At 35.2% G+C, this 16,099-nt stretch overlaps 1 protein-coding gene across 1 annotated transcript in view; it reads left to right on the forward strand.

The window, feature by feature from the left end:
* The first annotated feature begins 4,979 nt into the window (after nucleotides 1–4,979).
* The window catches only part of LOC123542487 (sushi, von Willebrand factor type A, EGF and pentraxin domain-containing protein 1-like), a 72,321-nt gene continuing 61,201 nt past the window's right edge, over nucleotides 4,980–16,099 (forward strand). The window contains exons 1-3 of the mRNA XM_045328383.2: nucleotides 4,980–5,061; nucleotides 6,585–6,683; nucleotides 9,170–9,310. Of these exons, the coding sequence (XP_045184318.2) occupies nucleotides 6,647–6,683; nucleotides 9,170–9,310 (178 nt within the window). The 5' untranslated portion in view covers nucleotides 4,980–5,061; nucleotides 6,585–6,646. The remainder of the gene's footprint in view (nucleotides 5,062–6,584; nucleotides 6,684–9,169; nucleotides 9,311–16,099) is intronic.

Below are 16,099 nucleotides of genomic sequence, written 5' to 3' on the forward strand. Positions count from 1 at the left end.
TAATATTCTAGAGGCCACATTTATTAATTAAACTTGGTCAGAATGTTACTCTCAATAAAATCTTGGATTAGTTCAGTATTGGGTCATCTAGGGTCAAAAACTAGGTCACCAGGTCAAATCAAAGGAAAAGCTTTTTAAATTAACACTCTAGAGGTCACATTTATGACTATATCTTAATGAAACTTTGTCAGAATTTTAATCTTGATTATCTTTAGGTCAAGTTTGAATCAGGGTTATGTGGATCAAAAACTAGGTCAACAGGTCAAATCAAAAGAAAAGGTAGTTAACACTCTAGAGGCCACATTTATGACCTTATCTTCATGAAACTTGGTCAGAATGTTAACCTTGATGATCTTTAGTTCAAGTTTAAATCTGGGTCAAGTGGATTTAAAAACAAGGTCACCAGGTCAAATCAAAGGATAACCTACTTAAAACTGTAGAGGCCACATTCATGGCCATATCTTAATGAAACTTGGTCAGCATATTAATCTTGATGATCTTAAAGTCAAGTTCAAATCTAGATCAAGTGAAGTCAGAAACTAGGTCACCAGGTCAAATCAAATGTAAAGCTTGTTAACACTCTAGAGGCCACATTTATGTATATATCTTGATGAAACTTGTTCAGAATGTTAACCTTGACGATCTTTTAATAGGTCAAGTTCAAATCTGAAAAAGTTGGGGTCAAAAACAGGTCACCAGGTTAAATCAAAGGAAAAACTAGCAAACACTCTAGAGACCATATTTATGACCATATCTTTATGAAACTTGGTCAGAATGTCAATCTTAATGATCTTAAGGTTAAGTTCCAATCTGAGTCAGGTGGGGTCAAAAAGTAGGTCACCAGGTCAAATCAAAAGTAAAGCATGTTAACAATCTAGAAGCCACATTTATGACTGTATCTTCATGAAACTTGGTCAGAATGTTAATCTTGATGATTTTTAGGTCAAGTTCTAGTCTGAGTCATGTGGGGTCAAAAACTAGGTCACTAGGTCAAATTAGAGGAAAAACTAGTTAACACTCTAGAGGCCACATTTATGACCATATCTTAATGAAATTTGGTCAGAATGTTAATCTTGATGATCTTTAGGGCAATAGGTCAGGTGAGCGATACAGGGCCTTCATGGCCCTCTTGTTTTCTGGACAGCTTCAGGTCTGTTTTTATGCCCCCGAAGGGAGGCATATAGTTTTTGAACCATCTGCCGGTCCATATCTTTGTCATCGATGGATGGATTTTCAAATAACTTGGCATGAATGTGTACCACAGTAAGACGACGTGTCGCGCGCAAGACCCAGGTCCGTAGCTCAAAGTTCAAGGTCACACTTAGACGTTAAAGGTCATTTTTCATGATAGTGCATTCGTGTCCGGTCCATATCTTTGTCATCGATGGATGGATTTTCAGATAACTTGGCATGAATGTATACCACAGTAAGACGACGTGTCGCGCGCAAGACCCAGGTCCGTAGCTCAAAGGTCAAGGTCACACTTAGACGTAAAAGGTCATTTTTCATGATAGTGCATTCGTGTCCGGTCCATTTCTTTGTCATCGATGGATGGATTTTCAAATAACTTGGCATGAATGTGTACCACAGTAAGACGACGTGTCGCGTGCAAGACCCAGGTCCGTAGCTCAAAGGTCAAGGTCACACTTAGACGTTAAAGGTCATATTTCATGATAGTGCATTGATGGGCGTGTCCGGTCCATATCTTTGTCATTCATGCATGGATTTTAAAATTATTGGGCATGAATGTGTACCACAGTAAGACGAAGTGTCGCGCGCAAGACCCAGGTCCGTAGGTCAAAGGTCCTAAACTCTAACATCGGCCATAACTATTCATTCAAGGTGCCATCGGGGGCATGTGTCATCCTATGGAAACAGCTCTTGTTCTTTATACATCTTTGTTAGTTAACCTTCGGCCTGCTGTAGGCAATTGGTTTTGCGGCCAGTGCAGACCAAGATCAGCCTGCACATCCATGCAGTCTGATCATGGTCTGCACTGTTTGCTCTTCAGTTAGTAAATTTTCAGTGAACACCCCTTTGAATAATAAATGGTAGTGCCCAAATTCAGTGATGTCCATTTTAAAAATATAGCAGGGTAAAGGTTAATTTACAAGACAGGTATTACTGTGGAACTCTTTCAGGTAAGACATTGTAATATAGCTGTACTACAAGCTGATAATGCCTTATTTCTTCAAAGGAAATCATGAATAAGGCGTAAAAAAAAATATTGTTTGTTTCCGGTATCCCGACCTACCCTGAATTTTTGGCCCGACCCTAAATGTTTTTATGGCCTTTGAGAATAATTTTTCAACTTTTTAACAAAAAGTTGCCAAACTGCACTTATTTTGCTTTAAACATGGTCAGTGAACATCACTGATGTTAGAAATCAACTTCCTGATGCTCTAAAGGCATAACCCCCTTATTTGTATTCATTTTTTGACACAAAAATAATTTCCGAAAAGACTCCGTTAATAAAAAAATATTCCAAAAAAAATTTTTTTTCCGACCTACCTACCCTAATTTTTTTATGCCCCCGAAGGGAGGCATATAGTTTTTGAACCGTCTGTCTGTCTGTCGGTCTGTCAGTCTGTCGGTCTGTCCGCAATTTTCGTGTCCGGTCCATATCTTTGTCATCGATGGATGGATTTTCAAATAACTTGGCATGAATGTGTACCACAGTAAGACGACGTGCAGTGCGCAAGACCCAGGTCCGTAGCTCAAAGGTCAAGGTCACACTTAGACGTTAAAGGATAGTGCATTGATGGGCGTGTCTGGTCCATATCTTTGTCATCGATGGATGGATTTTCAAATAACTTGGCATGAATGTGTACCACAGTAAGACGACGTGCAGTGCGCAAGACCCAGGTCCATAGCTCAAAGGTCAAGGTCACACTTAGACGTTAAAGGATAGTGCATTGATGGGCGTGTCTGGTCCATATCTTTGTCATCGATGGATGGATTTTCAAATAACTTGGCATGAATGTGTACCACAGTAAGACGACGTGTCACACGCAAGACCCAGGTCCGTAGCTCAAAGGTCAAGGTCACACTTAGACGTTAAAGATCATTTTTCATGATAGTGCATTGATGGGCATGTCCGGTCCATATCTTTGTCATTCATGCATGGATTTTAAAATAACTGTGCATGAATGTGTGACACAGTAAGACGATGTGTCACGCGCAAGACCCAGCTCCGTAGGTCAAAGGTCCTAAACTCTAACATCGGCCATAACTATTCATTCAAAGTGCCATCGGGGGCATGTGTCATCCTACGGAGACAGCTCTTGTTTAGCATGTTACCGGAAACAAGAGATTTTTTTTTTAGGCCTAAACATTAAAGGCACTGGCCAAATTCGACAATAACAGCAACAACAAAAAAAAAGAAATTAAAAGGAAATTAATGCTACATTTTATAAGAATGCTTTTAAAGTCAGTCACTGACAGATTATATGTTATAGAAACACATGAGAATTAGTTGTTTTTATTAGTTTTTACAATGAAAATCGAAAAGCATTAGTAACACTACTCAAGATAAACAGTTAATTATAAGTATCTTTATTGCATGACTGCGGCATTTTCCTTTGAAGTTTTGTGTTTTCTAAATTCTGGTATCGCCACGGTTAGCCGTGCTCTAAATTCCGTTGCACACAGGTATCGCTCACAGTTTTCTCTTTCTGGGATGAAGAACAATACACACAAATTAGCAAGTGTTGCTGTGATAAGGTATTGAAAATGATAAGCTATTTGAAATAATTTATTACTGTATTTCTGTAGTTTAGTTCTCTACATCTTGATTTAAAACTTGATTTTTTAAATAACATAAAACATAACTGCAAAAATGATTATGATATTCTATTTAGTTTAAAAATTCAAATTACGTTTCTGGCAAAGCTTTACAATATGCTCTAGGTGTTAATTTCATTGATACATGAAACGTTTGTTGATAAAATTAGCCACGTGGGGTTTGTTTACATTCCCTATTTTTCCAGGATTCATGACCTCGTTAGCGCCTTCCTCCCCCCACCCCCCCTCCACCAAATTCAAAGTTTTAGCAGTTAGTTTAAATTATTTTTGAAACTCTATTTCACAACTATTTGTTTTGAAAAACAATTACACCAATTGATAAAGAATGTTTCAATGCGTATTTATGCACTTTTTTTCCAGTAGTTTATTTAAAATCTGATGTGAGGCATGCATAATTTATATAAAAACCTGCCAAGCGCAATCTTCTGGCTTTTATATGGTAGTTGGGGGTTTACCATGAAATGTTTCTAAGGGAGGCTCAAGAGGGGAAATATTTTTAAATATTTTAAATTTAAGATATTTAAGAAATGTGTTCAGTTTACTGTTTTTAGTCATGCAATAAATCAGTTAGACAATACATACGCGTGTGTTACCGGCGAGTATCATCATGCTTGGGAGTATCTCAGGGAACGTAGTTTGATAGCAAACTCGCCTTTACGAGGCTCGTTTGCTACCCAAATTACGTTCCCTGAGATTCCCCCGCGCATGATGATACCAGCCGGTAACACACTTTTATGTATTATCTAACTTATACATATTATAACGTGAGAAAGACATCATCCTCCTTGGCGGTATTGGTAAAGACAGTGGAAATGTTCTTACTGCCGCAGCGGCTCTGGTTTGATTCCCGATCCAGGCATCTTTTTATTCTTGATTTAGCATTCTTAAGATGGTTTAGAAACAAAAACATATTCCAATGTTCATAATATGACCAAACTTCAATTTTAAAGACAGATAATTTTTAGCCAAAATTTGGAGGTCAGTGCCTTTAACATGGAAATATAAGAGATTTTGTAGTAAGTCTGCATCATCCTACTGTATCAAGATTTTTCAAAAAGTTATATTCATTAGTTTTTAAAAAAAAATGCATTTAGATAGTTTTTGTTGATATCAGAATTATTTTGAAATCTTGTGTGTGTGTGTTTTACAAAGAATTCAGGAATCATTTTTTTTATAGTTTATTGTTTTGGTGTAAATATTTTTATAAACTTTCAGGTAATTATGAACCCTTCCAAGTGTGGAAAGTGTCACAGGCTGGTAAGTTAACTCATTACAGTATAACCTATATTAATGACACCTATTGCAGTATAACACTACTTTAACTGATTACAGTATAACAAGTGTTAATGGCACCTATTGCAGTATAACACTAATTCAACTGATTACAGTATAACCTATGTTAATGACACCTATTGCAGTAAAACACTACTTTTACTGTTTATAGTATAACAAGTGTTAATGACACCTATTGCAGTATAACACTACTTTTACTGATTACAGTATAACCTATGTTAATGACACCTATTGCAGTAAAACACTACTTTTACTGATTACAGGTATAACAAGTGTTAATGACACCTATTTCAGTATAACACTACTTTTACTGATTACAGTATAACCTATGTTAATGACACCTATTGCAGTATAACACTACTTTTACTGATTACAGGTATAACAAGTGTTAATGACACCTATTGCAGTATAACACTACTTTTACTGATTACAGTATAACCTATGTTAATGACACCTATTTCAGTACAACACCACTTTAATTGATTACAGTATAACCTATGTTAATGACACCTATTGCAGTATAACACCACTTTAACTGATTACGGTATAACCTGTGTTAATGACAACTATTTCAGTATAACACTACTTTAACTGATTATAGTATAACAAGTGTTAATGACACCTACTGCAGTATAACCTACTTAAATTGATTACAGTATAACCTGTGTTAATGACAACTATTGCATTATAACAATACTTTAACAAATAACACTACTTTAACTGATTACAGCATAAACCTATGTTAATGACATCTATTGCAGTATAACACTACTTTACCTCATTACAGTATAACCTATGTTAATGACATCTATTGCAGTATAACACTACTTCAGCTGATTACAGTATAACAAGTGTTAATGGCACCTATTGCAGTATAACACTACTTCAGCTGATTACAGTATAACATCGTTTTAATGACGCCTATTGCTGTATAACACAACATATAACATTGTGTTAATGACACCTATTGCAGTATTGCACCACTTCAGCTGAATACAGTATAACAAGTGTTAATGACACACCTAAAGGGAAAACTCCTTGTAAACTGACTGTAATATAATATTACTCACTGCTTTATTATAACCATAGACACCACCAGAGTTCAAATGCTGTAAGGTTATTTAACATTGCTGTGAATAAAAGCATGATAGTTCTGGATGAGTAATCCATTCCATTTGAAACATACTGGACAAACCAATTGGGTATGGAGATTCTTAAGTCATAGTTGTTGCATCATACAAAATGGAATATATAAGAGCCACACCATGAGAAAACCAACATAGTGCATTTGCGACCAGCATGGATCCAGACCAGCCTGATCAGGATCTGTACTGTTCACATTCAAAGCCTATAACTGCAATTAGAGAAACTGTTAGCAAACAGCATGGATCCTGACCTGCGCTGGTCTGGATCCATGCTGGTCACAAATGCACTATGTTGGTTTTCTCATGGCTTGACTCATATCAGTGAGACACTATTCTTTGCAGATTCATGTAAGCCGCACCATTTTTGTCCAAACTGGTTTGGAAAAAGAGACATTTTAAAGTATATGCCATGTGGGTACGGTTTCTACAACAACAAAACAGGTAAGACTAAATGTATCAAAATGAATTTAGTTTCTGCCTTGAAACCTTATTTTCAAGATATCCATGATGATGATGGTCTATTAGGTCCAATACTATTAAAGAATCCATGATTGGCTTAAGAAAAGTGAGCATAGACATTCAAAATCATAAAATCGGAAGTAGGATTGTATCTGGCATCACTGGCACTACACCAGAAAGAAAATATTGAAATATGGTATTTTGTACAGTTGATACTATGAACAGTACAAATGAAGGTCATGAAGGAAAAAAGTACTCTACACAATTTATTTGTGTCTGAAAAAGGACATTGTATTCCTGTATTGCCTTTGGTAACCTCTTCTGACCTTCATTTGTGTTTGTGTGGCCCTCAGCCTACAGTGCGCATGAAGGCAAACTGTAAACAAACAAAAAGATAATGTTTGGTACTTAGAGTCATACAGTATTACTTTAAATGGTGAATGAAAGTTGTCTTTGAAATGAATCTGAATGTGAAATCCTGCAATCGTACACTTTCATCTTGTTTATTTAATCTTAAAATTTCATATTGCTCATTCGGTCATGTTGCATCTACACATTTTATCGTGCTTGTGTATAGTTGAAACAACACTAGAAACAATACTAATGGTTCACCTTTTTACATTAAGCAGTCAGAATATATTCCTAATTGACACCTTCCACCTAACAAACACTCCCCCATCCATTTCTAAAAAGAAGAAGGAAGAAAATTTAAAGTTAATTTAAGTTATAAATGAAAACCATTGCTCTGGTGGAATGTTAATTGTTACGTTTATCCCTTACCATGCTAAATTTCTATAATGAACTTGTCCATCTTCCAATTTGGACAGAACCATTAACTGTTAAAAGGGGTGCTTACCAAAAAGATACTGGCTGAATAGCAAACAGTGCAGATTATGATCAGACTGAATGGATGTGCAGGCTGATCATGATCTGCACTGGCCGCAAAGGCAGATTCCATCATGTCCAGCATGGTAATGGTTAAATATACTTAAAATGTGTAAAGAAAAATAATTTTTCGATCGCGTTAAAATGCTCCTACATTTCAAAATATAACTCCATCATGGTTGCAAAAAATACAAAATGTTAATAAAATATTATGAAAACATGGAATTTCTGTGCAGTTTGTAAGATTTGGGGAAAAAGACTTCATGATTCAAAATAGACAATCAGGTTTTAAATATATATCCACCCATTTGTCAAACTTTAAGTATAAATGGAGTAGTCAGGCAATTATACTAGCTTGTATTTTTCCTATTTATGACCATGGTTTGTAGGGTATGACATAATACACAATACCATACTTCTATGATGTTTCCCTCATTGCCTGTCTTAATCTAGGTGACATTTCAGAAACAATAATTGAGATGTGTAGGTTACTAACCAAGTAGGTGGAGTTAATGAATTGACAGTATCCTCGCTTATGCAAATGTTGACACCAAGAGTGCATAGCGCTCGAGGTGTTACCATACAACCGCAGGTATTTTCAATTCATGAACACCAATCTAGGAGGTAATTACCGTAACTGATTACACGATAATTTGTACTTTTAATCAATTTATTTGTTGATAAGTCTTTCCTTCCACCAGTCAGAAAAAAAAATAATTGTGGGAATTTCTTTAATTTCAGCAGGTAAATTATAATACGAAAAATGATATTAAAAAATATATCAAGGTTCTGTTTTATATGCCAGCTTGAATGTAAATGCATTTATGTTAGCCAATTATGTGCTGGGAGTTTTTCTCTGTTTGATTTTACAGAAAAACAAACAGTGCACCAGTATGGTCTCTGTCCCCGCTCTCCCTAACTTCAATTTTTTCACATTCTGGAGTTCACATTCATTTAGAGTGAGTTAACAAATACCTATCCAAAAATGGTATCGTCTGTTTATCTATTTAACTGAATGAAAAGTCGGCAAATTTGTTTCATTGTTTACTGTGGCTCAAATATATTTCAACTGAGTGAAAAATACAGGTTCTAATTAAAACATTCAAAATTTTGTTGAAGTCGTTGAAAACATGCAGTGGAAAGATCTCTTTGTTTTACATATAAAATAATTTATATCTTTTGCCTAGGATCACCTGAGATGCTATATTTTTCATTCGTGGCTACAATGGTCCATTCCTGAATGTTCACTCAGTGAAAGATGTTTTAATCTTGCTTTGGAACAAAAAACATCCTCTATACATGTATATAATTTTTTATGAGCCGCATGAGAAAACCAGCATAGTGCATTTGAGATCAGCACAGATCCAGACCAGCCTGCACATCCACACAGTCTGGTCAGGATCTATGCTGTTCACTTTCAAAACCTGTTGCAATCAGAGAAACATTTAGCGAACAGTGTGGATCCTGACCAGACTGCGTGGATGGGCAGGCTGGTCTGGATCCATGCTGGTCGCAAATGCACTATGTTAGCTTTCTCATGGTGCGGCTCATATAATATCACACATTCCTTTGTAAATGTACAGATAGCACAAGTGCCAGCGATTGTCTCCCTTGCCCAGAAGGCAAGTATTGCTTTGCTGGAATCTTTAACTGTCCTCGTGGCTACTACTGCATGGAAAATAGTCTCCCTAAAGAGCCATGGCCTGGCTTCTCTGCACCAACAGGTAAGTTTAAACAACAATAGCATGTGAAATCATCAATATTTGTGGGTGAAAAATTTTGGAGGATTTTGCAGTTTTGTCATTGTAAAAATAAAATCCCAGTCCCAGATAAACAAGTAAATAAAATTCATATTCATTTCCAGTTAAAATATTGAAAGCCACAAATTTATTTATCTCACGAAATAGCTGGTATTAATACTGTAATGCCCAAGAAATAAAATGATAATCAGAGAAAAATGACAAGGGTTTGAGTATAAAATACCAGTCAAAATCTCAGTAAAGAAAATTTTTGAAAGATGAACTGGAAAATCTAGTATTTATGTATATTCTAAATTCCTAATATTTCCAGATAAAACACATATTAGGCCAGAGTTTTTTTATTTTTTGTTTTACGGGAGCGCCGTACCTAAATATTGTAAAACCCAAAAAAGAAAAAGATTCAAATTCTTAACTTTATTTTTATTTTTTCCGCCGGTCGTTGCTTGGATCTCCGCTTGAAAATAAAATTTAGTGTTGTTTAACCTAACGCTAATTTCACAACAACGTAAAACTTCAGATTTGCAATATATAAACTAAAGTAACTTTACAAAATTCAGAAATTACATCCCTAAAAATTACCTGGATTGACTGGAATTTACCTGCGAATCGTAAAGATATCAAAACGTCATGCCAGTATCGCCGTTACTTAAATGTTTATCGACACGTACACAAAAAACGCTTGTAGTGCATTCATTTCTTAATATAATAGCTTCAAATTTTCAGCACCGCTTTAGAAGTAATACAGTTTGAATTCTATAACGATTTTAATAAGATGTCGACAGAAATGTAGGCAAAATTCTGTAAAAACGATCGAAGTTTCATACAATTATTTGTAAAATTTCAAACAGCGCGATCTTAATTATTTATTTATTTCTAAAAGTAAATAAATAATACATACTATGGTCTTAAAATTCAGACTTTTGACAAGAAAGTACAAAAAACAGAATTAAAAAATCTTAAAAAATCAAAAAGCGGCAGCAATTTAAATACATCGAGTAAAACGATTTTTGACAAACAGATTTCTGCAAGTGCGGATGAATAGGTTAAGGGACCTCGTGAACGTAAATAAAAACAATGATTGTTTTAAAATAAAGCAGTATGATGTCGCTGTGGGTTTTAATAAGTAAATGAATCTTTGTACATGTCTTTTTTGACTTGACACTATGTCAGATATTCTTTTCAAACAATATTGTAAATGCCTTGACGGCAAATAGGTCACATAGGTAGGATATCTACTATTATTGTTTGACACATTTACCTGTAAGTTTATACGGGATATTGCACATTCGCTTTAAAAAAAAAAAATATATATATATACTTTTTTACTGATTTCTTCTCAGCAATTAAAAGAACCGAGGCCATACGATAAGACAGTGATGTACCACATGGCGCGAAAACATGACGTAATGCCATGACAATCTCGGGCAACTATACTGCTTTGATCTCCACTTCAGGTGCCATAATACCGACACACTTCTTTTAGCTCTTTGAGGGGGTTTTAATTGATGACGAGAACAAGGCCAATTACTTGTTTATCAACAGAATAATTACCGATAATTGTTAATGTTTTTTTTTTCGCTTTAAACATGGGTGGGTTGATGATGATTATTGTGTACACGTCGCCCCGGACTGTGATAACAGGCTACATTTACTTGATAATAATGCTTAAAAAAATACCGACCTACCGACCCTACTTTTTTTGGCCATGCCACCAGAAACACAACATTATTTGGGGGTTGAGGGGGGGGGGGGGGGGCTAATCAGGCTGATCCATTATTGCAGTTTAATTTGAACAGCTACACTATATTTTAAAGGCCCTGGCTAAAAAAGTAAGTTTTAGAAGAATAGTGCAAATTTGAACCCCACGCCAGGCATATAACTAGATACTGGTATAGGTTTTACTTTTTTCTACAGTTTTTTCCCATAATTTCTGTCTGCTAGTTACTTGAATAGTGCAACATGGTTATCCACTTACATTGGCTTAGCCTGCCCATGGATAGTGTGGTTAGGTTAGTTGCCTACCATTTAAATAACTGAATGTTGAATCAAGCATAAACTAAAATACATCATATTTATAAAAAAATTTTTTTCGGGCAAATGGTTTTTCTTCAGTTACTTGCCTGAAGTATTAACAGAATTGATTTAATAATCATTTTGTGAAAATGGCAGCTTGTTTTGCCTTTATAATACAAAACTATTATACAACAGGCAGTATAGAGTACAAAACAAGTGTGCACAACCTCAAAACACACGTTCTATAAAGATTTCCGAAAAAAAAGAAAAATATATGGAGAATCCATCTTATTCTTATTCTTTTTTCTCGACGCTCATTTTTGGACATCTTTTTCTTATTTTTATTCCCTCCTCCTGGCGCTTATTTTTGAAAAAATTCCCGTAAAACAAAAAATAAAAAAACTCTGGCCTTAATATTTCTGAGATTTTAACTGTCATATTGTATTTGTACTATTTTCAGTCTCAGATAGATTTCTTTTGTAATAAGTTACAGTATGTATCACTTTTTGGACATCTGAGGGATTGTTAATTAGATCATGGACTAATGTATATGGTAAAATCATTTAATTTTACGGAAATGAAATTTCTTGGTTTTGACCAAAATGGCAATTTCATGCTGATGTGAATTTGTGAAATTCAGTTTTTAAACATTATAATTAGGTAAATAGAAATCTTTCTTGTTTGTTGGGGTTTAATCTTGTGATTTGACTTAACCACAAAATCCACAGAAATTAGTCTCCTTTGATAGTTATGATTTTACAGTAGTATATATTAAGGAGACCTCACGGCTGAGATAGTTTAGCATTATTACAATACACATCCGGTATTGAAATTGTGTTTCCAATACATGTGCTCATTAGATAAATCCTCAATATAGTGAAAATAAGGGATGTGTTTTGTATGACTGCAACACTGTGAGTTGCTCTAATTACTGACAAATGACTGAAACAATAGGAATTCGTACGAGAGATGGATAGACAAAACAACAGTGAGGTAACAATATATTCTTTTATTGTTTTAATGTATGAGTTGTAAGCTACAATAAAGAATACCCATTTTATGAAAATCAAACTGGAAGTTAGAAATAACAGAAAAAAATTAATTAGGTCATGAGTCATCATATACCTGTCAAAATTTGTCATTAGTTTTCACGAGCTGTCAAAATTATTTTTATCTCTCTATTCTGCAAATGCATTGTTTTTGAAAGTATCTTGGACGGATATTGTAATGTGTAACTTACTTTACATTCCACATTAATATTTATACTTGAAATTGCTTTGTTGAGCTCACCGACGTCACATATGAATGTCTATTGTTTCAGTTTATTGTCTGTTATAAAGGTACCAAATCTCAATATTAAGATATAAGAATTGTTCCTTTCTGGTAGACTAAGGAAACTATTTGGTTGAATCATGATATAACGGTTTTTGGAAACAACTGAATATTCTTTGGTTTTTTTGTTATTCACCGGAAATTCAAAAAGTGACATCACCTTAAGGAACAGGAAGTCTTTCTACACATGCTTGTGATTGAACATGCATGCTTAAGTTGCTGCTATAGTAGAATGTACTGCTGTCTATTGGTTGAGGTGTCAAGAAGTAGCAATACAAAATTACAGTAGTGCCCTTAACCTTTCCCTTTTATGCCCCCGGCATCTACTGATGCAGGAGGCATATAGTGATTGTCCAGTCCGTTCGTCCGTCCATCCCTCCGTACGTGGTTAACCAAATGGGACCGTTTCGTCTAGCATCAATACCCCTTATTAGAATGACTTGATACTAATGCAGATGTAACCTGTGACCATTCCTCATCTTCAGACATCACCTGACCTCAGTTTGACCTTGACCTTGAACTTGACCTCATTTTGGACTTAGGTTGCTTTGTATTGACAAGGATGCCACCGGGGGCATCAAGCGTTAATTATTGAACGCAGCTCCTTGTTTATATTTTTGATGATTCAGCACGTCACATTACCATCCAGATGCACTCTTCATTGGTTTGAGATGCTCTAGCTTTCTTTCAATCTAAAGACCAAAAAAGAAATTTAGATAAAACATTGAAAATGCTGTTGTACCACAGTCCCGTCAACATTTTCTTACCTTTTTCCATCATTTAAAAAAAAAGAGGAACAATGCTTCACACATATGTTGAGCTATAATTAAACCAATTACATCATATATGTTACCATGGAAGCAGTATATTATTAACTGTAGTTACAAATTAGCTGATCAAACTTGGCAATTATATTCACAAATGTACAGATGGTCATACCGTCATAATGTCAGTTATGTCTCAGTCATTAGAGAGATTGTGCATACATGTATAAGACTTTCTTCTTTATTTCAATCAGGAGGGGCCTCCATGGCCGAGTGGTTAAGGTCGCTGACTTCAAATCACTTGCCGCTCATCAATGTGGGTTCGAGCCTCACTCGGGGCGTTGAATTCTTCATGAGAGGAAGCCATCCAGCTGGCTTACGGAAGGTCGGTGGTTCTACCCAGGCGTGTGATGAAATAATGCACGGAGGGGCACCTGGGGTCTTTCTCCACCATTAAAGCTGGAAAGTCGCCGTATGACCTATCATGTGTCGGTGCGATGTTAAATCCAACAAAAAAAAAAAAAAAAAAAAAAGTCAATAAGGACCTTATGTGCCAAAATGTACGGATGGACATTATGTCATTTTGTCATAATGTCAGATTGCGCATGCTTGTAAGATTTACTTCTTTATCAGTAAGCACCTTTTATGTCAAAATTCATAATGTTTACTATTCACAAAATTAGCCTATAACACATCAGGGTTTGACTTTAACTTTGTAAAGTATACTTGCCCGCAGGCAAGACTCGTTTCCTCATGTATAATACCTGTTTTTTTTACTTGCCCGAAGCCAATTTTCAGTTGCCCAAAATGTAACATGGTGATGTGATAAGTCTATTTAATACAGTATAGCAAAAAACAGTACATTTAGATATTATGATTAGTGTTTCTTGGAAGCTTTCATATATTTCACTAAATTCCCTGACAGGCAACTGAGTATGACTTTTTGCCTCACTCCCTGCACTCCACTGTCACCTGCCTTGGGCAATAGGGCGGAACACTGCATATTCAACCATACCTGTAATGGCAAAATCACACATTTCAAATGTGTATTTACCTGTAGCCAGTGATACAATTTAAGTTACCAGAAAATATTTAAAAGACGTTTGTGTAGTCCAAGGATTTACTAAACATACATGTACATATAGGAATTCAAAACCTCTCAATTTTTTCAGTTTTTAGTAACACCTGAAATTTTACCAAGCTGTGAAGGTTGGCTCTTTGCTTGCTTTTGACTAACAAAACTGTTGGAAAAATGTAGGTCTTACTATATGTTACCATGACACAGCTTTTAAGTGAAACAGTAGATGTTTTACTGAAAATTATCAAAATTGGCATTATTCATTTAAATAAGGAAGATAACTCAATATTTTTTCTCTTAACATATAGCATTTCAGGGAAATTTAAGGATCAGTTGGCAGTGACTTTTTGGGGGTTTTTGCCCCATTCCCCTGCCCAAAAAGTAAATTCCCCTTTTTCTGAAAAAATACCCAGTGTGTACATACCACGTGGTTTGTGTTGTCATTTTCGGGTATTACGTCAAGAAAATTTATAAACAAATCCGTCGATTCAGAACTTAAAAACACCGTAAGTTTTTCATTTTTTCACCGATTTTAATAATTCTTTTACGAGGCTCAAGCCAAGATAGTGGGCTATAAACATAAGACAAAGTTTTCCTGAAATTCTAAGCAGTTTTTGCAAAGGTCAGTTCCAACCCTGAAATTCGGCAAATTCTTGGAGGGTAATACGGCAAGAAAAACCCATGTTTTATAAAATAATGCAGGATTGCTTTCCTTTACATTGTTGTGCCCTTCACCGCTGTTTATTTTGGTTCCCAGAAGGCCTGCGGACCACTTTACTTGACATACAATGGTAGGTTTCTCTGTGAAAACATATGTCTTCGGAAAATGCTAATACGGCAAGAATGATATGACAGCAAGCAGATTCATGGATACGCCTATTGTTCCTTTACTAACAGTTTCATGAATTATTGAGTTTGAGACTCGTTTCCTCATGTATAATACCTGTTTGCAGATTTCTTTAGCTTCTATTAAGATAAATTTCGGTATGATGTGATATGAAAGAACGGTTTTTTTTCAAAGCTCCTTAAAGATCATTTAGTAGATCTATTATTTTTTTCTGATTCATTACTTGTTATCTAATTAGAGCTTTCAAGAGAAGTTTCCTAATTTCTACTTTATTTATAGTCTGAAGAGGTATCTTAAAAATGAGTCCCTATGTGTCTATACTGTTGCATCCGCGAATGCTTACAACCATCTTAAAAGAGTCAAACTGCTAAAAAGTCTACAAAAAGTGTTTAAAATTGAAAATATATCCTACATATTCACATTATGTGTTTACTTATCAATCATTAGTGAAAGCTGGGCCTCTGAACAATGCCTATCAATAATAGTAATTGTTAATGTATCGAAACTGTTTTTCGAAACTGTTTTTCGAAATAAGTCTTTGAGATTTCGAGATTATGGTGATAGATCTACTAAACGTTGATACAAAAAACAAACAAAAGAACAACTTGATGTTAGCAGAGACAAATACTAGTACTCGGACGACGTATTTTTACTTTTTTAGCGTAATGACGCGAACAAAGACTAAACTTAAACTTGGGAAACAATCTAAGACGTCAGTG

This window comes from Mercenaria mercenaria, chromosome 5, assembly GCF_021730395.1.
Source record: "Mercenaria mercenaria strain notata chromosome 5, MADL_Memer_1, whole genome shotgun sequence".
Taxonomy (NCBI): domain Eukaryota; kingdom Metazoa; phylum Mollusca; class Bivalvia; order Venerida; family Veneridae; genus Mercenaria; species Mercenaria mercenaria.